The sequence below is a fragment of the Equus przewalskii genome, chromosome 15, assembly GCF_037783145.1.
Source record: "Equus przewalskii isolate Varuska chromosome 15, EquPr2, whole genome shotgun sequence".
NCBI classification, from domain to species: Eukaryota; Metazoa; Chordata; class Mammalia; order Perissodactyla; family Equidae; genus Equus; species Equus przewalskii.
In genome coordinates, this window is record NC_091845.1 from 37,077,757 (window position 1) to 37,102,211 (window position 24,455).

Sequence of the window (24,455 nt, forward strand, 5' to 3'; positions counted from 1 at the left end):
CTGGCTCTGGGGCCCTTAGGAGCAAGGGAGGAGTGTGGGGTCTGAGTGGGCTTGAGGTGGCTTGGTGAGGTTGGGGGCCATGTGACAGGGCCTATCTTGTGGTGTCTCTCCCTGCCAGCTGTCCCCGATGGCTCCCCTGTGGTGGGGGCTCTTACCAGTCCCCTGCTCATGCCGCCAAGCTCAAAAGCAGGCCTCCAGAAATGCAGGTGCCTCAGCTCAGCCATCATCTCTCCTAATTTTGGGTTTTGGTAACTGAGCTCCCAGAAAACCAAATTGCAGCCATCTCTTTTTTTTTTGGCTAGGAAGATAGGTTAGGTTTGGGGTTTTTGTTAGGAAGTGCATCTCAGTGGCAATTCCCAACCCTGCCCCCTTCATGCGCTAATTTTCCTAATGTGAAATAAAAGAACAAGTGATTCTTAAATTGCAGTCCCCCACCTACCCTTTGCCAGATTCTTGGGGTTCCAGGGATGAACCTACACTTCCTGCCAGAGACACCAAGGAAGGCAGTTCAAGTAGGCTGGACGACCAAGCCAGAAAGCAGCAGCAGCTGAGTCTAACCTTGACATCATGGTGAGCCTGCTGCCCTTCACTCTGAGTCACCACTCCCCAGAAGCAGCTGATGGGTCCCTTCAGGCCTGTGTCCCTCCAGAGACTCAGGTGGCACAAGCCAGCCTGTCCTGAAAACTCTCTGCCATCCTCCCACCCAGCACCATCCTTTTCTCTCTGTCCCATGATCCACTTGCCACAGCTTCATGATTTCTCCATGGTAGCGGGCTGCCAAGAGGGCAGAGCAATGGAGTCAGGGGCCCCTGACCCACTGCCAGAGTCCAAATCCCGGCTCTGCCCCCTGCTAGCTCCATGACCTTGAACAAGTTCCCTAACCTTGTAGAGACTCCGTTTATGGCAGAGTGCCTGTCTCACTGGGTACACAAGGCGCTCAGAGCAGTGACTGGCACAGGGGGAGAGTGCAGTCAATGTGTGGCTGTTGAGGTTACCCTCCACCAGCCTGGGGGGAGACTTCTGGCTGTTCTGGCCCCTTCCTGCAACTTGGCCTATGTGTCAATGAGGCTGATGGTTCAGGGTGCCCTGGCTCTGAAATTCTAAGTGGCCAGAGTTAATTAAGTTCTCTTGATCCTGTGGCCCCTGCCATGGGCATCCCAGTGAGGAAGGTGTTGGGCTGGCAGGCAGAGGGGCTCAGGCAGCTCTTCGCCACTTGGGGTGGCAAGTGGCCACCTCTCTGCTTGGAGTGGCCACTCCAAGGCCACCTCTTCTGCTATCATGGAGGCAGCCACTAGGGCCAGCACAGGCTTGGGGGTGGGTGTTTGTGATTGCCTGGAATCCCGGAAGCCCAGCCCGCTGAGCAAGCGAGAGCGTGGTGAGTCACACTGGCCCTGTTGTCCCTGCTCCCTCTCATTAGCCCCATCTAAACGATTTACTCAAGATGGGCCCCTGATGGCTCCAGCCTTAATTGGTGTGTGGCCATTAAAGGGGGACACAAATCCACTGGTGTTTCTTGCCAAGCACCCTTGTTCTACCCCACCCTGCCCTGAGGCTGCTGAGGAGGGACCCACTTTGCCAAGGCAGCAGTGGCAGGCTGGTGGCTGCCTGGCACCCTGGGGCATCGTTCTACTTCCTGTGAGCATCTCCACCCTGGCACAGGGCCTTGTCCTATTGCCTGGTGGGCTCCAGCCCACCACAGCTGAGCTGCTCTGGCACCCTGGACTCACTCACTCAGCCACTCAGGGGAAGTCTCTCTGAGGCTTCACCCTGCCTCTCGACCCATGAGGGCCCAGGATGCAGGGCCCTCACAGCCATGCTCAAGATGAGGCTGGAGCCAGGCCAGAGAGCCTGGGGCAAAGCCATTAGGAAGCTTTCCATGCCAGCCCCTCCTTTGGCTGGGAGCTGCCATGTGGAAACACTCTCCCAAGAACCTATTTATAGAGCAAGGCCAGGGAGTGCTTTCACTTTAGGGGAGACCACCTCAAGCCCCGTCTGCCTGGGAGTGCTTCTTGTGGCAGGAACCCTGGCCGCCACCCACTCTCTCCTACTGCTCATGAAAATGCGAGTGCTGGGACGAGGAACCTGGGCAGGAAAGGAAGCCACGTTCTCCTACAGCTTCCCTTTCTCGGCCCTAAGCTCCTCTTTTAGGCACAAGTGTGTGTTCCTGAAAGTGGGACTTCAGCATCTTTTGTGGGCAGAGTGGGCAGAGGCCTGGCCTGCAGGAGCTGGGGCCATGCCAGCAGTGTCACACAGTCACATCAGCCCCTGTCCATCTCCATCCTTTCCTAGCTGGGCACCTGGACTCAGCCTTGGAATCAAGACTGACTTCGGAGCCCTGAACGTCCCTGAACACCTCGGGCCCACATCTTTCCAGTCCATGATCCCCTGGTCTGAGGCCTGGCTGAGGGCACATGTGCCCAGCAGATGTTCTGCTCAACTGGCCTCTTCTTCCAGACCTCTGCCCTGCACCCTGCCCTCCCCTGACTAGGCTCAGCCCAGGGCCATGCCTTGACCTGGCAGGTCTCTAGAACCATCCACCCCCTCCAAAGCTCCTATGGTGCTGCACCCCACGTCTGCACTGAGCCCCTCAAACTCTGACCCCAGCCAGAGCCACCCCAAAGACATGCCCTCATGCCCAAGGTTGAGATGAGAGCACTGGACATGCTCCCCAGGGCCAGCACATCCCGCACCCCCAGCTTAGCTCCCGGGATCTTCATGACAACTGCTCCTGGGTTGGCTCCTCAGAAGCCTCTGAAACTTGGAGCAAGAGAAGCAATGTAATTAGTCTGTCCAGATCCTTGAGGCAGCGGCTCCCACGTGCCTGCTAACTGGAAACAGAAGGTGCTTTCTGTTGCAGAGGCCTGGGCCGCCCTTGTCTGGGCTGCTGCTGTGGACTTCTTGGCTGGAACTATAAAGCCCTGACCTTGGGGTTGGGTCTAGCTCCCCTGGCAGTTGGGGTGTGCTTGGGAAAAGGGGCCATTTGTGAGGCCTCACAAGGGTGCCCACGCCCTTTGAGAGGTGTCCTGAAGTCTCCTGTTGGGGATGAGTGCCTCTGGTTTGGGGGAGCCTCAGCTCTGGAGGCCCCTGGTGAGAGATGGGAGCCTCAGGCTGGGGCAGGTCTGGTGAGGGCCCTGCCAAGTCTCCCAGAAGCTCAGGACCACCCACCACTCAGCCCCTCTCAGAACCAGCCCCTCAAGGACCAGGACCTGCTGAGATGTCGCCCACTCATTTCCCGCCCAGTCTCCAGCTTCTGCCCTTGGCCTACCCCATTGTTCTCAACATAGCAGCCAGAGTCCACTAAGCTATAAGATTAAAAAATAATAAAAAGGAAACTTGTGACATAGTTTATGCCATCCCTGCTCAACCCCTTCTAGTGGTTTCCCAGCCTCCTCCAAGTACAGGCCACAGCGCTCACCACAGCCAAGAGGCCCTGCTCAATCCCGCCCAACCCACACCCCCATCTCCTACCATCCACTCTCCCTTTTTGCCCCTCCAGCCTCCTCACTGTTCCTTGGGCACATCAGGCACATTCGAGTCCCAGGGCCTTTGCACCCGCTATTCTTTCTGGCAGGAATGCTCTGACTTTGCCTCTCTGTGCCTCAGCCTCCTCATCCATAACATGGGGTAAGAGCAGGAATGGCCTCATAGGGCTGCTGGAAAGACTTGCTGAGACAATTCACACAAAATTCTAAGAGCAGGCTGTTTCCCTACTGGGCTCCGATCCATGGCCTGGGGAGGTGGCTGGAGATGGGGGCTGAAGGGCTGGGCCCCCACCCTCAGAGTCTTACAGCCCAGCCAGCTGGCTAGAAGGCCCACTCCAGGCTCAGCCACAGTCAGCTGGCTGGAAACCTGGGGCCCAACCAGTGGTACTGGGAGGGGGATCCATTGTACCCTGTGAGGCCCTCAGACTCCACTCCCTACCCACCCCAGGTCTCTCTCATTGGACACCCCCACCCCACATGCCAACATGCCTCCTGCACAGCCTTTTCCTAATGAGGCTTCCAACCACCAGGTCAACCTGGGTGCCTATGCATGGCCCCACTGGACAGGGAGGGAGGGTGGAGCAGCAACCCCATGCGAGGCCTCCCTGCCTACCTGCTAGCTGAGAGGGATGAAGGTGGTGGTCAGGTCTGACCGGTCAGTGGCCTCGCTGCCCCCAGGGCTCTCTGGTGGGGTAGGGTAAGCCAGGCTGGATCTGAATGAGCATCTTGCTGCTGGCCGGCTAGCTGGCTGTGGAGGAGCTTCCTCCTGCCCCATGGACCCTCCCACTCACCTGGTTCTATCCTGCCCCTAATGGCTCAGAGCCCCAGACAAGCAGTGCCAGGGATTTTTTTCCTTGGGGGCTTTTTCCGCCTGCAGGAGAGGAGTGGGCCCTCTAAGCGGTCTCCCCCACCACTCTCCCAGCAGACCGCTGGCCTGGGGGCCTCTTGCAGGGACCTGGGAGACTGGCAGCCAACCTGGTGGGGGTGAGCACCAGGACTTTTGGGCATACTCTTCATCTCCTCTGCCCCTCCTCCCCTCCCTTCCGCCTCCAAAACACATGTTTCCAATCCCATCTCAGGCCCCTCTCCCCCTCCGCAGCCTCTTCCCATTTCCTCTTGGAGGCATCCACTCGCATGTGGAACTCGTTAGGAGACCCTCAGGGCTCGTAACCCAACTCTGGCCTGGGCTTGGGGAGGGGGCCTTGTCCGCAGCCTCCAATCTGAGATGCAGTGGCCTCCCCATCTGGCCACTGTCTGGCCCTGTGCAGCCTCGAGCTAGAGACCATAGGAGCTGGTCATGGCCAAGAACGGGCTGATGCTGGTCAGGGGAAGCATGGCCAGGCGTCCGGCTCATCTCATTTCTCTCCAGCCTGCTCTCCAGTGCCCATTTAATCATCCTAGCCTCCTCAGGAGCCAGGCCAGGATAGCTTCTGATCCCACTGGGGCAGCCCGACCAGCTTGTGGAAAGCAGACCTCAGGGCCCCTAGAGTGGGCCAGAGGAAGGGTGTGGGATTATGAGGGACTACCTTGATGACCCTCAGCTCTCCATTTGAAAATGAAAAGGGAAGCCCAAGGAAGAAAATGTGGTATGAACAGCCACTGAGCAACATAAGCCCACTTTCTCCCCTGAAGGACATGCTAAGGGCACAGTCCCAGGGACTAGTAGTGGAGGTTATGCAAAAAACTGATGCTGTGGTCACCAGAGTTTGGGGAATGCCAGATGAACAAAACAAAGCCAGCTACATCCCTGCAGGGCTTGTCAGAGCCTTTGACACACTTCTGTGCTATACAGCTGGGGTCACAGAGTTCACAGTGTTTCCCAGACATTGACCACATGGCTTTTTATTGAGGTATACCTGGCAGACCTAGTGTTCTGTGGACAATGCTGCAAGAAGAGCCCTGAGGAGGCAGGAGGCATGGGCCAAAGTCCCCTCGTGGGAAAGGCTCCCTGAGGGTCAGGATAAGGGTGTTGTCTTCTGGGTCTGAGCAAAGGGTGGGAATCGAATGTGGGTGACAGCTAAGGAAGGGTAAGCAGAAGGCAGCAGGGTGCTGGTGTGGCCAAGACTTGGAGGTAGGACCATGCTTGAGCTGTGCCAGGGCCCTGGTGACTCTGATGCCCTCCCTACCCTTCCTTATGGGAGGGCAGGAGGTGGGTGGGCAGGCTTGGGCACAGAGTCAGAGGCATGAGGCTGGTGGGCAGGGCCTTGGCCCATGGGATGGGATCTGCACAGGCACGCTTCAGGTGTTGGGAATGCCCATGCTACCACCCCCACCACCACATCAGGCTCAGGACGGGGCAGCCACCAGCTTGAGGTTCAGAAGAGTTGCTCTGTCCCTGTTTCCCTCCCTGTTGGGTCCAGCCTCTCTGCTTAGAACCCATTCTGTCCATACACGCTGGCACAGCTGCTTACAGGCCCCCTTCCCATTCCTCCCCCGAGGAGGCCTTCCCACAGGGGGTCATTGCTTCCCCCCAGGGCCCTCTCCCCACTCTCTAGGAACAAGGGGCCTGAGCAGGGGGACTTGTGCTCAGCCCTGGTCTGGGCCCTTCACACGATGTGTTTCCCCCTGCCTCATAGCAGTCCTGCACAGTAAACTGCACCCCCATTTTATAGAGGAGGGAACTGAGGCCCAGAGAGGGGAGGCTGGCGGTGAAGTCAGGATTAGAACCAAGTCTCTTGGTCAGCCTCCCCAATCCCCTGCCCCCCTCTCACCCATGCCCTGTCCCAGCACAAGTGGCACATTCACACCTTGGTTGTCTGAGGGCCACATAGGGCTGTCCCGCCATGTCCAGAGCAGGGCCTAGCAGGTGGTCAGCACTTGACCTTGTCTACTCCAGGTGCCATGCCAAGCCCACTCTTGCTCCTGCAGTGCAGGGGTAGTTGGAGTCTGTGCTCAGCCCCTTTGGCTAAAGAGGCCCCTCCCTCTGACAGATCCAATGGAGAACCTGCCTGGCTACCCCACACCCCTGGGAGTTAGGGTAGGCAGAAGGTATTGCCCCGCTTCATAGATGGAGAGGCTGGGGCATATCCAGGGGCCACCCAGTCCACAGCAGCTCCTCAGCTTTGCAGGCTCCAGCTCCCTCCTGCCTGGGGGCTCCATGTCCCAATAATGCCCATGGCCTGCGGAACCTAGCTACTCCCCAGCCTGAGTTCTTTGGGCCAGGCTTGGTGGTTGTGGGGAGGTTTCTATGGAGGGTTCCAGCTCTAGTCCCAGCCAAAGCGCCCTCTCAGTACCTCACTCCTACCAACCCTAGTCTCTGAGCTGCCCCTAGAGCTCAGGCCAGAAGGTTGTCCCATCTGAAGGTGAGGGTCAAGGCAATCCTGTCTTCTGATGGGAGACTGCATAAGCCATGGCTGTGGGCAGGGGCTTCAGGCAGAGCTGGCCCCTGGTCTACCCTGTCCCTGCCTAGGGCCCCCTAGGAGCCCTGAGAGTCAGAGTTCATTGGACCCCTTCTCTCTCCCAGTGGACCCTAGTCTTTGGAGGGAGGGAGGCTCCCAAGTCTTGGGGCATGTGCCCTTGTGGCAGGAGTTGGGCTGGGTGGGGCCAGGCCAGGAAAGGGAGTCCCCCAGACTGTTTCCTGGTCCTGCCACCAGTGCCTACCTATGTGGGAACACTGTACATCCAGTCCCAGGCAGGCAGCTGGGATGGCGCTGGGTGTGAAATCTCGGATGTGACTGGGTGGTGAGGCCTCAACCCAGCAACCTCACGCCTGGACCAGGCCAGCTGGCTCCCAGGCCATTTCCCCAGCCTCATCATGGTCACTGTCACTGTCACCATCAATGCCTCATAGGAGGGATTCCTGAAAAACAGGGCTGTGTGGGCTGATGGGGAGGGGACCAGACAGGCCCAGGCTGGCAGCAGGCAGATGCTAATGATACAATTAAGCCTGGCAGCTACAGAGAGACCTACCGGCCCCGCCCCTTGGCCCACCTGAAGCAGACCCAGCCCAGGCCCCTGGCACATCCGCCTGCCAGGTGCCCTGGGAATTCCCAGCTTCCTCCACCCTCTCAGCCTCAAAGCTTGGGCTAGCTTTACTGTCAGGAGCCTGCCACTGCTGGCTCTCCTAATCAAAAAACCATAGGCTGGTTTGGCAAAGACAGAACCAGGGCACCACACCTGACTCTATCACAGCTCTTTGCCTTTGCTCTGTCTGGGAATGCCTGCCAGAGATGCCCTCCTGCCTCCTACCCCTGCTCAAACCATCAGGGCTCCAGGCCCTTCCTGGCAGAGGTGGCCTCAGAAGGATCAGAAGGACCCCTGCTCCCCCAAATCCCTGGTTTCTATCCCTCAGAGCCCCAGGTGGACTCATGAGGTGCTGCCCACAAGCCCTGGAGTGTTGTAAGAGGGAGGGGGATCAGCCCAGGGCAAAGATTCTGGGGAGGGGGATGCAAGAGGAAAGGGCTCTGGCCTTCACTGGCCTTGGGGCAAGGAACCGGCCCAGCTAGTCTTCTCTGAATCCTTTCCCTCTCTCCTCTGCCTTCCTCTGAGCCCCAGGGAAATCAGACCCAGCCTGCCTGGTTTCCCAGGGCTGGTGAGCTGCTTCTCCTGGCTCTCTAGGGATGGTCTCAGTGTCAGCAGATGGGGCTCCCTCACCAGCCCAGCCCCTCCTCCAGGCTCACCGCTGGTGGGTTGCAGGACTGGAACCCAGGCTTGGGACCCCAGAGTCCCCTAGAAGTGAGTGTTTTGGCTCAATCTGCAGAGGAAGGATGAGCTGCACCTGGCTGGGAGAGGGAGCACCCTCTCTGAAAGAGGGAAATTGAGGCCTATAGCCTGAGGCCATGGACGAGGCCGGTGAGAGCAGGGATCCATCCCTTCATGACCAGGAGCCTCCTGGCTCCAGGGAATCTCACTGAGTGACTCTGGGCAGGTCATGCAGGACGGGCTAAGGCCCAAGTGGGGAATGGAAGTGAGAGGCTTCTGGAATCCTCCAGTGTGGCAAGGGAAAGCCAAAAGCATTTTAAATCCCAGGACCATGTGCTCATGGCTGACAACACAGAGTCTAAAAGGAGGCTAGGGTTCCAGTTCTGGCTCAGCCACTTCCCAGGTGCCCTCTCTGGCTCTGGAGGACAAGTGGGTTTGGGGAGAAGGATAAGAAACTAGTCAAAGGAAAGAGCTGGGGAGGAAGTTTCCAGCAGAGGGGCCAATGAGAGCAAAGGCCCTGAAGAAAGAACAGGCAGGAGGATGTGGGGCCTGGGCTAGGCGAGTGAGAGAGAGAGAGAGGAGAAGGGACCCAGAGAATCCTGGACCCTGAGGGACTTGAGGAGGTGGGGGGGAGGGGCAGGGCCAGATCACCAAGGGCCACGTGGCCACCCAGTGGAGTTCTCTGCAACAATGGGAGGCTTCAGAGCAGGGGAGGGCCGGGTATGATTCCATTCTCAAAAGATTTCTCTGGCTGCTGTGTGGGAAATAGACTGTGGGGATGGAGCAGGGGCTGGAAGCCTAGTGAGATGGTCTAGGGGAGAGGTCAGAGGTCTGGACTGTGTAGAGACAGTGGAGGGCAGAGGTTCTGAAGCTGGGTCCTGGGCAGGATCAGCCATGTATGCCATGGAAGTGGAGAGAGCATTTGATAGCACACATACTACATGCAGGAAGGATACAGCCCCTTCTCCTTATGGGGTGAGTGGCTGCCCGTGCCCCCAGTCTGTCCCCTACTCTGCCAGCGTTGGCCTCCTGCCACCCCAGAGATAGGAAAGAGTTGCTAGTGCAAGGGGCTTCCTGTGGCCTATGCTTGGGTCTCTTCCTGCAGGAGCCTGGAACCATAGTAAGAGCCAGTTGGGGACCCCAGGCTGGGGGGAAGGAGCTCTGGGTTCTTAGTCTGGGGCACAGTCCCCTGCCACAGCTTGATTTCTAACCATGGGCCTCAGTTTCCCCATCTGTCATGTGGGTTGACAGCCCTCCCAAGGCTGATGCCAAGCCGAGACATAAGGCCAGAAGGGAACACAATTTGAGACAGTCAGGGTTTCACCTGCCCAGTAAGCCCATAGGTGCCTGTGTGGGGGAGTTCAGAGCTGGGAGCCCCATGCAGGCACATCTGCCCAGCTCCTGGAGTGCCCTTCCCACTGCTCATGTTTATATGTTTCCTTCCCATCACCTGGGCACCATGACTCACCTAGGACCACTGGGTGAGTAACTGGCTGGGGCTGGAGCCAGGCCCTTGGGCAAGACACTTCCCTTCCTAGCCTCAGCTTTCCCATCTGTAGAATGGACAGACAAGCCCTGCTCTGCTCCCCTCAATGGGGAATCTGGGGTGAATGCAGGGCCGAGAAGGTGAAAGCCGCAATGGGATGAGAGTAACTCAGGGTGTGGCCTTCATGCCGGGACAGGTGCCAGGGCTGCTTGATACCAATCCCAAGTCAGCCCTGAGCAGAGCTTGAAGTGCTCACTTGCCGAGGCCAACAAGCCCCGCAAACCCTCTCCTCTTAGGGGAACCCCATTTGCCGAGGGGAACTTGGTATGGAGGGCAGGTGGGGACATGAGGAAGGCCTGACCGGGCCCCAGGACTCTAGGTGACCTTGTGGGGGATTCCAATGATGAAAGGGGGGCTTACATAGGTGAAGTCACAGGGGTGAGATCCCGACCTGCTCCACTCCAGACTCCTGGAGGCTGAACTGCCCCTAACTGGGTAGACGATGAAAAACACTGGGCCCCATAGGGGAGGATTAGGAAAAGGAGCAGATTCTGTTGAGGTCAGGAGGGCAGGCTTCCTGAGGCCATGGTGGCCCCTCAGAAGCTAGAGATGGATTCAGAGGATGGAATGAGGAAGTATGTGGAGGCAGGGGCACTGTGTCTGGGGCACACAGTAGGGAGCAGGAGGAGGTCAGGTGAAGTGAGGAGGGTGGGGACAGAGAGGCCATAGCTGGTCTGGCTATGAATTGGGGCCTTAGCAAATAGGTTTTATGTCCCTTGTCTACCACAATCAATCAACTGGTCGTGACTGCTTGGAAGGCTTTTGAGGCCAGGGAACGGCTCAGCAAGAGAAAGTGCTATGATTGACTAGTAATATCTGCCAGGGACAAAGCGTGGAGAGTGATGAACATTTGTCCTCTATTTTCCATCCTCAGGCTGGCCCCAGTTGGCTGGGTTTGTGGCTGGGAGAGGCACACTCTCAAGCAAGTGGCCATGGGGAATCCACAAGGGGAGGCTGGCCAGGGTCTGCTCTGTCACCGCTAGGGAGAGAGCTGGGAGAGGAAGGAATTATGTTAGTCTCCTCCCATCCACCTTAGAAGTCCTACTTCGCTGCCCTGCACACTCCCTGGCTCAGAGCAGGTGCGCAGAAAATATTTGAGCACAAACGGCAGGGGCTTCCACAACAGCCTGGCTCCGTTCACTCCTTCCCCTTTGCCTTGCCAGGCAGCTTCGGGGAGTTCCCAGATCTCCCAGGACCTGGCTTCCATCCTGCCAGGTCTTGTTCTTGATTTTCCTGGGCGTGACCCTCTTTCCCACCTGCTCCCCAGGGTCCTGTCCTCCTACCCTCTCTGCCCCACACACCTGGGCAGGACAAGTGGAGGATGAACAACAGGCATGTGGCTCCCCAGCACCAGAGCTGTTCCAGGCAACAACTTCCCCATGGGGTACTGCCATCACCCAGGCCCTGGCAGCCCCCAGCTGGGAAGAAGGCAGTGGTGGGCTTCCTCCCATCCAGAACTTGTCACCATGGAGATCCTAGCAACAGCCAATAGAGTAGGGTGAGCTCAGGGGACTGGAGGGCTGGGGGAGGGGAGCATGGATTCCAACAGCCTGTAACAACCCCTCTGGGGTACCTGTCTGTGGGCACTCTTCAACAAGAGTGGCAAGTCCCAGACATACACAGTCTGTATGTGTGTGTGCATATAACCGTGGGTGTGTGTGCACACATGTATTAGGTATTTTTGCACCCATGCATAGGTCTTATTTATGTATTTCTGCACACACACATATGTGCCTGTGAGCATATGTGGATATATAGGTAAGTCTATGTGTGTTTGTGTGTCCTTATGTGTGTGTATGTGTAGGGTTGGAGAGGTACCAGGCCTTTCACAGTCCACCCCCGGCCTCACTTAGACTTTATCTGTTCCGACTGCAACCAGGCAGGCACCTCGCCAAGGGATGAGAAGGAAGCTGTCCCAAGGTTCAGGGGCAAGCAGAGTGACCCCCATTCTGGGTCTCAGGCAGGGCTCTGATGGCACACCTCCTGCAGCCTGGTGGAGCTGCACTGGGGAGAGGCTGGCTTGTCACCAGTAGCAAGCATCATGAGTTGGGGTTCCTGGCCCCTGCTCAGCTCTCATAGAGGGATGTGAAGTAGACCCATGTTAGAAAGCTGCCCTCCTGGAAGCAAGCAGGAGCTCACCCTAAATCTGTGCTAGCCTCCTTAGGATAGGAGAGCAAGGAACTGACCTTCTTCCCCTCTTCCCTCGCTGGCACATGTCATTCGAAACACGGTGGCCCATCTCTAAGAAATCCATGGGCACCAGTGGGAAAAGGAAGTCTGCTTCCAAGATGCTTAAAGTATTCTTGGTGACCCAGTTCCTGAGTCACCAACTATGTGGATGTGTATATGGGTGTGCACACCAGTTCATATCTGCTCAGTTCGCATCAAATGTCCCTCTATCATGGCCAAGCCTTGCCCTGCTAGAAAACCCCCTTCACTCTGTGGTTCTGGGGCGTGATATGTGCGGAGAGGGAAGGCAGCTCCAAACATGCCTCTTGGGTTTGGGCCTGGCACCTGGGTGAACAGGGATGAGACAGACACAGGAGGAGGAACGGGTTTGAGGGGAGGTAGACATGCCATTGGGCATCCGAATGGAGACAGTCTGGTAGGGGGTGTTGAACAGTGACTGTGATAGATTCTCGAGCAAAGATGAGGGACAAGGGTCCTGGGAGCACAGAGCAGGGAGCTACTCTAGCCTGGAGGATCAGAGGAGGCCTCCCTGAGGGTGACACCTGAGCTGGGATCTTCTAAAAGGCAGGCAAAGGGTAAGGACAAAAACAGTCCAGGCTGAGGGGATAGCATGTGCAAAGGCCTGGAGGTGTGTAGGAGGGCATAACCCTCAGAGAGCTCAAGCGTACCCCACCTGCAGTTCCCTTCCTGAGACCAGCTCACCCCCAGGGACCCAGATCTGTTCTGGCGGCCCCCACTCTGCCCCTCAGGAGACCCTGGTGAGCGGGGGGAGGGGGGGGGCACCCCTCCTTGGGGCTGCAGGTGAAGGAGGGTCTGAACCCTGAAGGGCAGGAAAGGCCACATTCCTGAAGAGGAATGTCTTTGATCCCAAGGCCTCGCCCAGGGCACCAGGTTCCCTCTCCCAGCACCATCAGGGAGGCTCACAGTTACTGGGCAAGGTCCTGGGCAGGGGCCGCTCTGACCTCTGGCTGTCTGACCACTGGCAAGTTCCTGCTGTGCTCTAGCCTTATAAGTCAGAGGGTTCTGTGTTGTCCCCCCACCCCGCCCCGCAAGGGCAGCCCTGCTATGATCCATGTTATGCATTGTATCTAACTGTTCAAGACTGGAGGCAGGGCTTCCACTCAGAAACCAAGGCTTCGGGCCTCTCATCCAACCATGGTGATGGAGGCCCAGGGCCCGGCTGCCACCTCACACGGCCAGGCTAATTCTCCTCCACCCCTTTGCTTCCACTGTCACCCTTCCCCATGAGCTCTCCCTTCTGAACTCATCCAAACCCTGCCTTTCTTTACATCCCTGCTGGAGGATGCCCTCCACCACCCAGGGTTTTTTTCCCAATTCCACACATCCTCACCAGTCTCTCCCCCAGGGTGTGTGTCCCCCCAGAGGAGTGCAGATTGAGAGAGACAAGGGGGACATCGTGAGCTAATTTGAGGGGTGGCAGGGCCTCCTTTCCTCTCTCTAGGAAGGCTCTTTCCCCATGCATGGGGGACGGGACTGTGGGGCACAGTGGAGTTTCCCACTTCAGCTGTACTCCTAGTGAGAGCAGCAGCCAATTCCTCATGAGGCACTGCTGTTGCTGAAGCTAAGCCGCCTGATACATGAGTCAGTGGCCAGCAGGTCCCCTCTCCTGTGGGTCTGCTCCCGTCTCTTTTTTGAGTGCTGCTTCCATCCCTGACAACCAGCTCCTGGACTGCCAGCCAGGGGTCTGACCCCAGAGAAACACCCTCCCAGCTGGACAGATTTGTGATGGGCTGGCTAGGCACTATCGAGAGCAGCACACTCCCACAGCGGGAAAACTGAGGCCCAGAGAGGTGAGAACCACACTCCAGTTACAAAACACGACAGCAAGTGATAGGGCAGAATCTGGGTCTAGGCCCTGGAAGCTCTTTCCGTAGGTCCTAGGACCCCAGGGAAGGAGGCTCTCCGAGCAACCCCAAGACAGCCCTGGGGGAGGCCAGAGATGTGATTCTCCTATCACTTCTCGGGGGATTGAATCCTGAGGGATAAAACCATCTCTGGCTGCAATGCTGTGGCCCTTCTGGAAGTGTGACTGTGGGAGCGACCCTTGCTCCTACAGGGGTAGACCCTTCGCATGGAAGACTGGGGGGAGCGGGACTGCTCCACGGTCTCCCCTCTTGGTGCCTTCCCGTCAGCGGCAAGCTCAAATCCTCCGGGTAGTCTCGAACACCACCGCCTCCTTCCTCTCACCCCACTCTCTCCAGGGGGGTTAAAGGCAAGGTGGCTCACAGCCGACCAGCCTCGGGCAGAGGCGGGGCGGGCGAGCCCCAAGGAGGCGGGGGCACTCCGCCCGACAGGAAATGGACCAGGCGGACGGCAGGGCCCAGCCGCGAGCTCCCACTCCGGGGCAGACAAGCCTGGTTCCGTAGGGAAAGCGCGGCAGGCCCTGCGCACGCGCGCCGCTCGCGCCGAGCCGCTTTGTTCCAACGCTACCTGCGAATTCATTCACCTCCTCCGCCCCGCCCGCCAGCGAGCCGACACAGAGCGCTCGCGGAGACCCCGCCCACTTCCCGCGCTGGGTGGAGCCGGCTGCGGGCCCCGCCTCCCCATCACTGTCTCCTTCGGTCGCGATTGGCCATTTGCGCGGCTCACTCCCGCCTACCGCAAGGTTTTGTTGGTGCATTGGGAAGGAGGTAGGAGAAGAAGAGCCGCTTATAAAGGAGAGCTTACCCCCTCCCACCCGCCCCTTGGAGAAGTCACGTGGCACTTCACTCGGCGCCTGTCACCACCCTGCTTGTAAAGCTTTCTTAAAGGGCTCGCTCTCTCTTCCCAGGGCTAGTCCTTTCTAGGATCTGTCCACCCCTGCCCGCGGAGAGTGGCACCGCCCTGGGCCGTCCTACTTCTCCAGGCTCTTAAGTGCTTATTCCCAACCAGGCCTACTGGGCTGAGACTCAACCCCAGGTCCCAGAGCCTGTGGCCATCATAGGGACTAGGCAGTCGCCTAAAGCGGTTACTGCCTAAGCACGGTGTCTGGCACGTAGTAGGCGTTCAATTTCCATTTGTTGAATGAACTAGCTGAGAGAATGAATGAATGGGGTTGACAGACAGGAGGAGGGGAGGTTGGGCCAGCGTGACCGCCCCTCCCTCCGCCCCGTCCCTGGAGAAACTCTGCTTCTGTGAATGTAGAGAGAAGATGCTAGGAACAGGACGTCCCCAGGGGAGCCCTTCACGGTGGGGCACAGATGAGCTGGGAGCGCAGGCATAAAGGACTCCGGAGGGCGTCTTGGCCGGGTCCCCTAGGCGGGTCATAGCCAGTTCCGGGCAAGGCGAGACGGCGGCGCCGCTGAGGCGGGGAGAAGGCCGGGGCGCAGATCTCCAGGCGCACGGGTCCGCGAGCGCGTCCGCGTACCCCGTGGGGAGGGGTGGCGGAGGCGCGGCGCCTTTAAGCCCGGGTGCCGGCCCCGCGGCCCCGCCCCCCGGAGGACGCCTCGGCGCGCGGCCGCCGGAGCCGCCGTTTAATTGGGGCTGTCAGGCCGCGGCGCGCGCGGAGGGCCGGGCGGGACGGAGGCCGGGAGGCCGGGGCGGCGGGCGCGCAGCTCGGCGGGAGGCGGGCGCCCGGAGACGCGGCTGTGGCCCGCGCGGCCGGGGCGCCGTCCCAGGGCAGAGCTGCCCGGCCCCGGCCCCGGGCCGCCCGCGCTCCCCATGAAAAACCAGCTCCGCGGCCCCCCAGCGCGGGCGCACATGTCGGCCTCGGGGGCGTCGGCGGCTGGGGGCACCGGGGCGGGGTCGGAGCCCGGTGCAGGGTCCGGGTCTGGCGCCGGCACTGGGGCGGGCGCGGCGACGGGTGCGGGGGCCATGCCCTGCAAGAGCGCCGAGTGGCTGCAGGAGGAGCTGGAGGCGCGCGGCGGCGCGTCCCTGCTGCTGCTCGACTGCCGGCCACACGAGCTGTTCGAGTCGTCGCACATCGAGACGGCCATCAACCTGGCCATCCCGGGTCTCATGCTGCGCCGCCTGCGCAAGGGCAACCTGCCCATCCGCTCCATCATCCCCAACCACGCCGACAAGGAGCGCTTCGCCACGCGCTGCAAGGCGGCCACCGTGCTGCTCTACGACGAGGCCACGGCCGAGTGGCAGCCAGAGCCTGGCGCTCCCGCCTCGGTGCTTGGTCTGCTTCTGCAAAAGCTGCGCGACGACGGCTGCCAGGCCTACTACCTCCAAGGTGAGGGCAGTACCGAGACCCCTGGCTGGGATTGAGCCTCTCCCGCGATTCGCTGACGCCTCTGCCGGAGGCTGCTTTCTCTGCACGCGCTGAGCCTGCCCGGCCCGGCGCCACGTCGCCCCCCGGCCCGCGTCTGCCCCTCCCGGGAGCCCGGTCCCCGCGATGCGGCTTTAGGCTAGCGCGGGGGGCCCCTCTGCACCCCTTTATTGGGACGATTCGAGTGGGCTGAGCAAACTTTTCCCCGCCTGGGCTTTCCTTTTTCCCTGTTGCTGGAGCCATGGCAGCGCCCAAGTTCCAGCTGAGCCCCTTAAAGGAGTGAGGGACCCCACCTGGCACCCCGAAGGCAACAGGGCACTCAAGTCTAGCTCCTCCAGCCTGGAATGTGTGTCCCTGGAAGGCCAGGGTCAGGACAGGAGCCTTTCACAGCATCATCCCGGCTCCCAGGGCAGAGGGACCGTTTGGGTTGGGGGACTCCGGGCATCCTAGTATGGGTCTCACCACTTGGGGATCACGGCCTCTGGGAGGCGCTTGGGGCGGGGCTGTAGGCAGTGTCCCTTGCCCCAGCCCTGGTTTTCCCGGTCCCTCAAATCCTGCCTCCCCAGAGCTTGTAGAAGAGGGAGGCAGCGCCGGTTGGGGGGGGGGGAGTGCCTAGTGGCTGCAGCCGGTGTTTCCAATTAACATTCCAAAATGGCCTCTCGCTGGCAGCGGGGCGGGCAGGCGGGGAGGGGAGGGGAGGCCTGCGGCACCCTCGGGTGCAAGGCTCATGCCTAGTTGCAAGGCGCTCCCCATTTCTTGTCTCCGTAAAGCCCCCAGCGGTCCTCCCCGCCTTTGGGTCCAAGGCTGGGGGGTCTTGTGTTCTAAGGGGAGTTCTGGAGAGGTGGAGTTGGGACCCTTTTTATGAACCTGTCTCTGTTGGCAGAAGGGGCCAGCCAATACTTTCACACTACCCTGACTGTGGTTGGGGGTGGTGGCCAAGCACTGGACTCCCAGTCAGGAGGCCCAGGCCCCTCGGCCTCAAACTGACCCAGGTGCAGCTCTGGCCTCTATCTATGAGGCCTTATCTATAAGAGGGGTTTGCAAACCCACCGGTGCTGGCCTATGATGGGGTTGTCTGCTTTCCTTTATCACTTAGCGGTTATTGAGCACCCTTGGGTGCCCAGGTGTGCATGGGAGCTGTGGAAGAGGAATAAGCTGGGGCTTGTCCTCAAGTACCCCTAAAACTGGTGGTATGGCTGGGGCCCTGAAACCTAAGGGTGAGGGTATGGAGCTCAGGCATGTTCCTTCACCTCCTGGGGCCTCAGTTTCCTCATCTGTGAAGAGGGTCGTAGAATAGATATGGAGAAAACAGAAGACAGTACATGTGTAACATGCTTGGCACAGCCCATGTTAGCCGTTGGTGTTATGGCGCTTTACATGGGGAGCCCTGGCCATGGTTGGTCTTGTGCAGACCGTTTGGGCTGGTGGCATCAGCAGTCTCTCACCCAGGCCCTGTCTCACCCTGGCTACAGGTGGTTTCAACAAGTTCCAGACAGAGTACTCGGAGCACTGCGAGACCAATGTGGACAGCTCGTGCTCCCCAAGTGGCTCGCCACCCACCTCAGTGCTAGGCCTGGGGGGCCTGCGCATCAGCTCTGACTGCTCGGACGGTGAGTCAGACCGAGAGTTGCCCAGCAGTGCCACCGAGTCGGACGGCAGCCCTGTGCCATCCAGCCAACCGGCCTTCCCCGTCCAGATCCTGCCCTACCTCTACCTCGGCTGCGCCAAGGACTCCACCAACCTGGACGTGCTCGGCAAGTACGGCATCAAGTATATCCTCAACGTCACGCCCAACCTGCCCAATGCCTTCGAGCACGGTGGCGAGTTCACCTACAAGCAGATCCCCATCTCTGACCACTGGAGCCAGAACCTCTCCCAGTTCTTCCCTGAGGCCATCAGCTTCATTGGTAGGTGTTGCTGTGCTCTGGGCAGGGTGGGTGAGCAGGCGCGTCAAGGTGTGTACAGAACTCTGGGTGTTGCCCGCGCCTGACTGAGTATCTCTGGGCCTGTTGAGACCTGTGTGTGCCCTGCGTGTGCCAGCGTGTGCCCATGGGTGTACCTGGGCCTGCTGTGAATCACTGAGGCCCTCAGGGCCTGAGCAGTCCCCTGAGTCCTGGGCTCCCTGCAGCTGTCAGTACCTTGTGGACTCTGCTGTCTGGTTTGTGTTTTTCTGGCCCCGCTGTTTCAGGCTTAGCAAGCTGAAACGTCACAGCTCACAGAGCCCCTGCAGGTCTCGCTGTCTGCATCACACCTCAGCACATGTGTCTCTCCAGGCTGGGGCCGTCACGGTGCCTCTTTGGGCTCTACTGTGTACCTGAGGGAGCTGAAGGATAGCCATAGAGCCAAAGGCCTACCCCCAACAGGCACCTATTGGAATGGGGTTACCCAGAGTGCCTTGGTGGTGTCCCAGATGCCCCTGGCAGCCTGTGGGGCTTGCTTGGAGTCTAGGGGGTGTACAGAGAAGGTTGGGGGAGGCAGAGGAAGGCTTCCCCCAGAGCACTGTGTTCTGCTGCCTGGCTTGGAGCCCTCTGAGCCTCCTACATCCCCAGCCTCAGCTGACTTGGGCCTTATCTCTGACCTCCCCATCCTGGTTCCTCCTTGGCCAGCTGGAGGCTGTTAAACTGCAGGTCATCTTCCCTGGCCCCTGCTCTCACCCAGGGTGTGGGGAAGGGACACAAGATCAGGGTGATTGTAAACCCTGGATTCTCTGAGCCTGGTGGCCCAGTGTTTCTGCCCAGCCTCTAGTGGCAGGGAGGGGATGGCCTGGGCAATCCTCTCCCGCTGGCGGCCGTGTCCAGTGGAGGGCGTTTTAGTGTCAGCTGGGCTGGGCTCGCTTTAATAACAGGAAGTGGGAGGCTTCCCCGCCTCATCCGCTTACTGGGAACCAAAACTAGGTGCCTGGCTGGGAGGAAGGAAGGAAGCTGAGGCCTGGGGGAGGGGCTGTCACTGGGGCTGTCCAGAGTGTCCCAGCTCTGCCCTGGAGGACATGGCCGAGAGGGCTGGGGGTGCTGTTTCAGCATTCCTGCTGTCCCTCAAGGAGAGAGGAGAGGGGACCCCAGATTCCCCAGGGCTGAGCCTGGCTTGTGGGGGCCTTTATCCTTCTTGAAGTCCTCTCTACATCTGGGGAGGGGGATGGAAAAGGATGCAGGGGTTGGGGGGCACCTTGTTCCCCATTTGACAAGTGAAGGAATTGAGGCCCAGGCATCCCGTAGGATTCAGTGGGACAGGATCAAGGTTCAGGCCCCCCACACGCTCCCCTTCCTGCCCCCCCCCCCCCCCCCCAGCCAGCCACATCCTGAGAGGGCTAAAAATAAAGCCAGCAGAATTGGGTTCACTTTGGATCACCCATGAGTGGGTTTGGGGGCCAGACGTTCCCCATATCCTGGTGTGTCACCACTGGAGTCTCATCTCCACCACCCCCTTCTCCTGCCTCAAATCTCAAGGTCAGACTACACGGCTCCACACGAAGCCACAACATCTGTCTCTTTCCCTGCTAGTCTTGCCCCTAGTCAGTCCCCAACCCTGGATTAAGCACCTACTGCATGCTTAGCCCTGGGTTCCCTCTGTGGGGGCAGGGAAGGGAAGCCCTGCCAGGCCAGAGGCGATGAGCACCAGATGAGGAACAATTTATGAACCTGTGCGTCATCTTGTGGGAGTGCGCTGATTGAGTGCTGACTGTGTGCCTGGCTCACAGTAGACTCAGAAGCAGGGAGATGGGGACCTTGAAGGCTCAGGGCTGCCTCTTGTTAGTCTATGTCCCTGGCACAGCTATGGCAGTGAGGCAGCTGCCCTAGGGTCCAGCAGAGGAGAGATTACAAGACTGAGTTGTTTAGTGGCTCAACCAGTATTTATTGAGCTCCTCCTGTGTGTCAGGCAGAGGAGTCTGAGGGAAGCTGGGGGAAGCTGGGAGGGTGAAGGGTGGAGGGGAGGGTTGGCAGAACCTAGTTGGCTGTGGTGGGAGATGGCACTGACACATGGGCCTCTTGGGGGAAGTCTAGTAAGTGGGGTGGGCCCCACTTAAGCAAACTCCACTTGTGAAATCTCAGGCATGGCCCTGGTCCCAGACCCTGCCTATTCAGGAACAGGGCTAAGGCCCTGGTGACTAACTGAGCCCCTTATTCCCTTGAGGAGGGGCCTCCCTCGGGCCTATTTTCCAGGAGGCTCTTGGGGGTGCCTATGGGAACTGCACCATGAGAACAAGTGCAACCCCCACCTCTGCCCCCGCATCATGGGCTGACACTGGCAGGTGCCACGAGTTAGGAGGAGCCTGTGTGGCCTTGGGCTCATCACTTTGTTTCCTCATTTATAAAATTCACTTCCTAGCCGTGGTACAGAAGACCTGAGAGGATGAGGTGACACTCGGCGCAGACGTAGCACACAGTTGTAGCCACAGTAGGACTGGCAATGATTATAATTGTCACAGTCGCTTATGTTTGTGGAGCCCTCACTTGGCTCAGGTCCTTATGAGAGCACTGTGAGTATGGGGCCCATTGTATAGACGAGAAAACTGAGGCGCAGGGATCCCAGTGACTTGGAGCTAACATGCGGTAGAGCCTGCTCCGCAGTCGTGCTCTTGACCTCTGCCCCAAGTTGCTGTCCTCCCTGCATAGGACTTCAAGAGTCAGGCAACACCAACCAGGGACCAAGTCACCATCTGTGCTCCAGCCCCACCTGCTGTGGCTTCTTGGAGGAGGGCCTCCCTGACCCATTCCTGTGTGTTTCAGACGAGGCCCGCTCCAAGAAGTGTGGTGTCCTGGTGCACTGCCTGGCAGGCATCAGCCGCTCGGTGACGGTCACTGTGGCCTACCTGATGCAGAAGATGAACCTGTCACTCAATGACGCCTACGACTTTGTCAAGAGGAAAAAGTCCAACATCTCGCCCAACTTCAACTTTATGGGTCAGCTGCTGGACTTCGAGCGGACGCTGGGGCTGAGCAGCCCATGCGACAACCACACGCCCAGCGAGCAGCTCTATTTCTCCACGCCCACCAACCACAACCTGTTCCCACTCAACACGCTGGAGTCCACGTGAGGCCGGGGGCACAGGCGGGCCGGGTGCCAGCCCCTCCCTGATCCTTCACAGGGCCAGGTGGGAGGGCCCATGCCTGCTGCATCTGGCCTGAGGAACCTGGACATCGCCTGTGCCCAGAGGCCCAGGCTGATGGCTGGCCAAACTTCCCTCACCATCCTGGGGAGGGCGGAGCCCACAGCAAGCCCGCTCTCTGCAGAACTTTCTGGAGAGTCCACTCGAAGTCTGAGGCCCTTGGCTCTCAGACACATGGCTTTGGGAGTCCAACAGGGCCTCATCCTTGGCCTAGGGCACTCCTTTCTGTTGATGGCCCAGCCAGTCTGGCTGTTTTTTAAAGACACATCCACGGACCTGAGTTTACTTTTTACTTTTGGCAGGTAAATCCGAGCTCCTTGGAGCACAGAGAGTGTTCAAGCTCTTCTTGATTTTTCTTTTTTTAATGAAAAGTGTTATTTTCAGGCTACATGCAACGGTGGATTGTATAAACCAGTATTTCATCCCTTTCTTGATCCTGCGAGAGAGAGAGAAGTGTTCTCCGTTTTGTTTTTCTTTCTATTTCAAAAAGCAATTATTGGTTTTTTGGTTTTTATTTTTTAACGGAAAAGACAAACCCCGTGTTGATCTTGACCAAATGCGTTTTGCACATGTGTGAAGCCTCCGTTTCTGCAGCGGGCCCTTCTTGAAGGGGTGGCTTGCAGCTCTTTTAGCGTCGGACCCCCAGTTGTGCCCACATCTCCCACCTTGGCACAGCCCGACTTGGCTCTGCATTTGCCGGCAGTGACTGCTGCAAGTTGTGGTTGGTGGGCTGGACGGGTGGCCTTTTCATTCTCTGCCGTCCCACCTGCCCCTCCAGTGGGGCCACGGGAGACTGCCAGGCAGTAGCATTAGCCCTCTGGGCTCGGCCCTTCACAGGGCCTGGGCCCCGGGCCCTTTTCTGTATGTACCCACTACTTCTGTCTCTTTCTCTCTCTCTCTGTCTGTAACTGAGAGTGGAGGCCCAGTGGCTGGGGAAGCTTAGGCCCAGCACTGCCTCCCAGGTTTCTGTCCCTCACCCTGGCTGTTGCTTTGGTTCAGCTGCCGCTCCTAGCCCCTCTGTCCCCTGGAAGCCTGCCCTGTGCTCATCTTGCCCATCTACTACCAGGAAACTCGCATTCATTTCAGTTCCAGGGCAGGGGTAGCGGGGAGGTGATGGGGGTTGGCAGCAAGGCTGGGCAAGTGAAGGGATGTGAGACTCTGTCCACTCCTACCCCACCCCACCCCTAGTATCCACAGAACAAAGCCACGGATTCCGTTATCCTCCTCCTGTTTTGTTCCTTCTCCAACCTCAGTTCTGCCAGGTGTCAGGACTGCATGGGGGCCGGGGAGGGGTGAGCGGTCGGGCAGGGGTCCCTGAGCGAGCCAGCACTCGGCATGCAAGCAAGGCCACGGAAACTCTGCCCCCACTGCATCTTACCTCACAGGGGTTGTTTTCAGGGATTCTTTAAGGCAGCAGATTAAAATCTTGCCACAGTTGAGAAATTGACAAAAAGCTTCCATGCTGTACATGGTTCTTTGTCTTTTTTACTTTTAAAAAGAAAAACCCAGAAAGATGCATCAGATTTGTGTAAATGAGGGTATGCCAAGAGGGTGGCCAGTTTTGCTTTATGATCTTATGAAGGAAAATTTGTGACCCTACATATATATATATATATATATATACACACACACATACATATATATATCCCGAACCAACAGCGGGACTTTGTTTATATTGCAAATAAATATTATTTTTTCTTTAAAGTGAATTGTGATGTCCAATAAGGGCCTGGGGCCGGTGGGGAGGGGTGTGCAAGGAGAGGCATTGTGGCTGCCATCGCAGCGCCTGCTCTGCGTAAGGTGGTGGCCTGGTCTGGTCCAGGGCCTGCTGGGCACTTGCTTTGACCAGTCAAAGGGGCCCACAGCCGGGAGAAGCAGCCAGGCCTCTGGGTGCAGCTGGAGTCTGGGCATTTCCCCAGCCCTGCAGGCACTGGCAGGCAGGGGCATCAGGGCTTTCTCTGTGGCTTTTGCTGATTGGTTGACAGGAGATGGGGACCTGGAGGAGGTTTCATGGACCAAGGCCACACAACTGAGCCCCTGCTCACCCAGAATCACCCCAGGCTACCTGCTTAGAACTTGCCCAGACTGCCCCAGGGCTCTGGGCTCCTGGACCTTTCTCTTGCTCCTCTTGTGGGTGGGACAGGGAGAGTGCATTTATCACCCTCCCTGCTCCCACAGTCCCTGGGGCACCAGTGGGATGTGAAACCTGGTCAAAGATAGGTCAGCCCCGTTCTTCTCCCCAGGAGCTAGGTGGCCTCAGTTTCCATCTCTGTAAAGTGGGGCCAAGCACACCCAGATACCCAGTGCTTTGGGGGCATGCTGAGCACAGTATGTTCACTTCCCTGTCTGGGTCTGGGCCTGCGGGAGGAATCGGCCATGCCGCCTTCTCAGGAGCAGGTGAGTATTGGCCCTGCACGCAGGCCCCTCTTTGGGGTCAAGGCCAGGTCCTGGGTGGGAGCAGGAAGCAGGAAGGGGGTCTAGAGAAGGATGGTGGCCGTGGCCTGAGGCTTTGAGGCACCCAGTGAGTGACGGCCCCTGTTACAGATGGGAATGGAAGCTTCAGAGGGGCTTATGGCTCCTTCGCATCTGGCTGGATGGAGTAAACCTCGGTCAGGAACTAGGAGGCCTGAGTGCTGACTCAGTTTCCTCATCTCTGCCTCTCACCTGACTTTATCCCTTCCACTGTGACCGGCACTGGACTGGCCCCGGGTGGATAGGTGGGCAGGGCCGGCAGGATGAGGGCAACTCATCTCCTTTCCCAGGCCTCTCCCCTTTGGGCTGTCCAGGCTCTACCTTCTATGTCCCTGCCCCTTCTCTGCTCCTGTGTTATGTTTGACCAGAGCATGTCACACCTTCATGCATATGATGAGGGGCAGAGAGCAAATTCTGCCAGCAGAGGGACCTGGGTCCAAATCCTAGCTGTGTGGCTCCCACCTTCTCAGCCCTCTCACTCAGCTTTCCCATCTTTAGAATGGGAACACTGCTGTGCAGTCAGCAGCCCTGGAGAGGGGAAGGTTCTCGCAGTGTTGGCAAAGGGGCGGTGCTGCCTTTGCTCTTGGGCTCCCTCAGGGCCCTGGTCCTTGGGCTCCCTCAGGGCCCTGGTCCTTCTGTGCCAGGGGCGGGCAAGGGGGTGGGGGCCTGAACAGGCAGAGACTGGGCCTTTGTTCCCTCTTGCTGCCCTTGGCCAGGGCTGGGGAAGCCCGCGGGTGCTGGGCTGGGGGCTGGGCCCTCGATAGGCCGAGTAAGTGCCTGGCAGTGCCAGTGTGCCCAAGCACAGGA

General features: G+C 58.8%; 1 protein-coding gene across 1 annotated transcript; it reads left to right on the forward strand.

The window, feature by feature from the left end:
- Positions 1-15,349: 15,349 nt before the first annotated feature.
- Positions 15,350-22,880, forward strand: DUSP7 (dual specificity phosphatase 7). Its single transcript, XM_070575137.1, has 3 exons — positions 15,350-16,036; positions 17,545-17,979; positions 20,797-22,880. Exons 1-3 carry the CDS (start codon positions 15,520-15,522, stop codon positions 21,102-21,104), a joined length of 1,260 nt encoding a protein of 419 aa, XP_070431238.1. The 5' UTR covers positions 15,350-15,519; the 3' UTR covers positions 21,105-22,880.
- Positions 22,881-24,455: the final 1,575 nt, after the last annotated feature.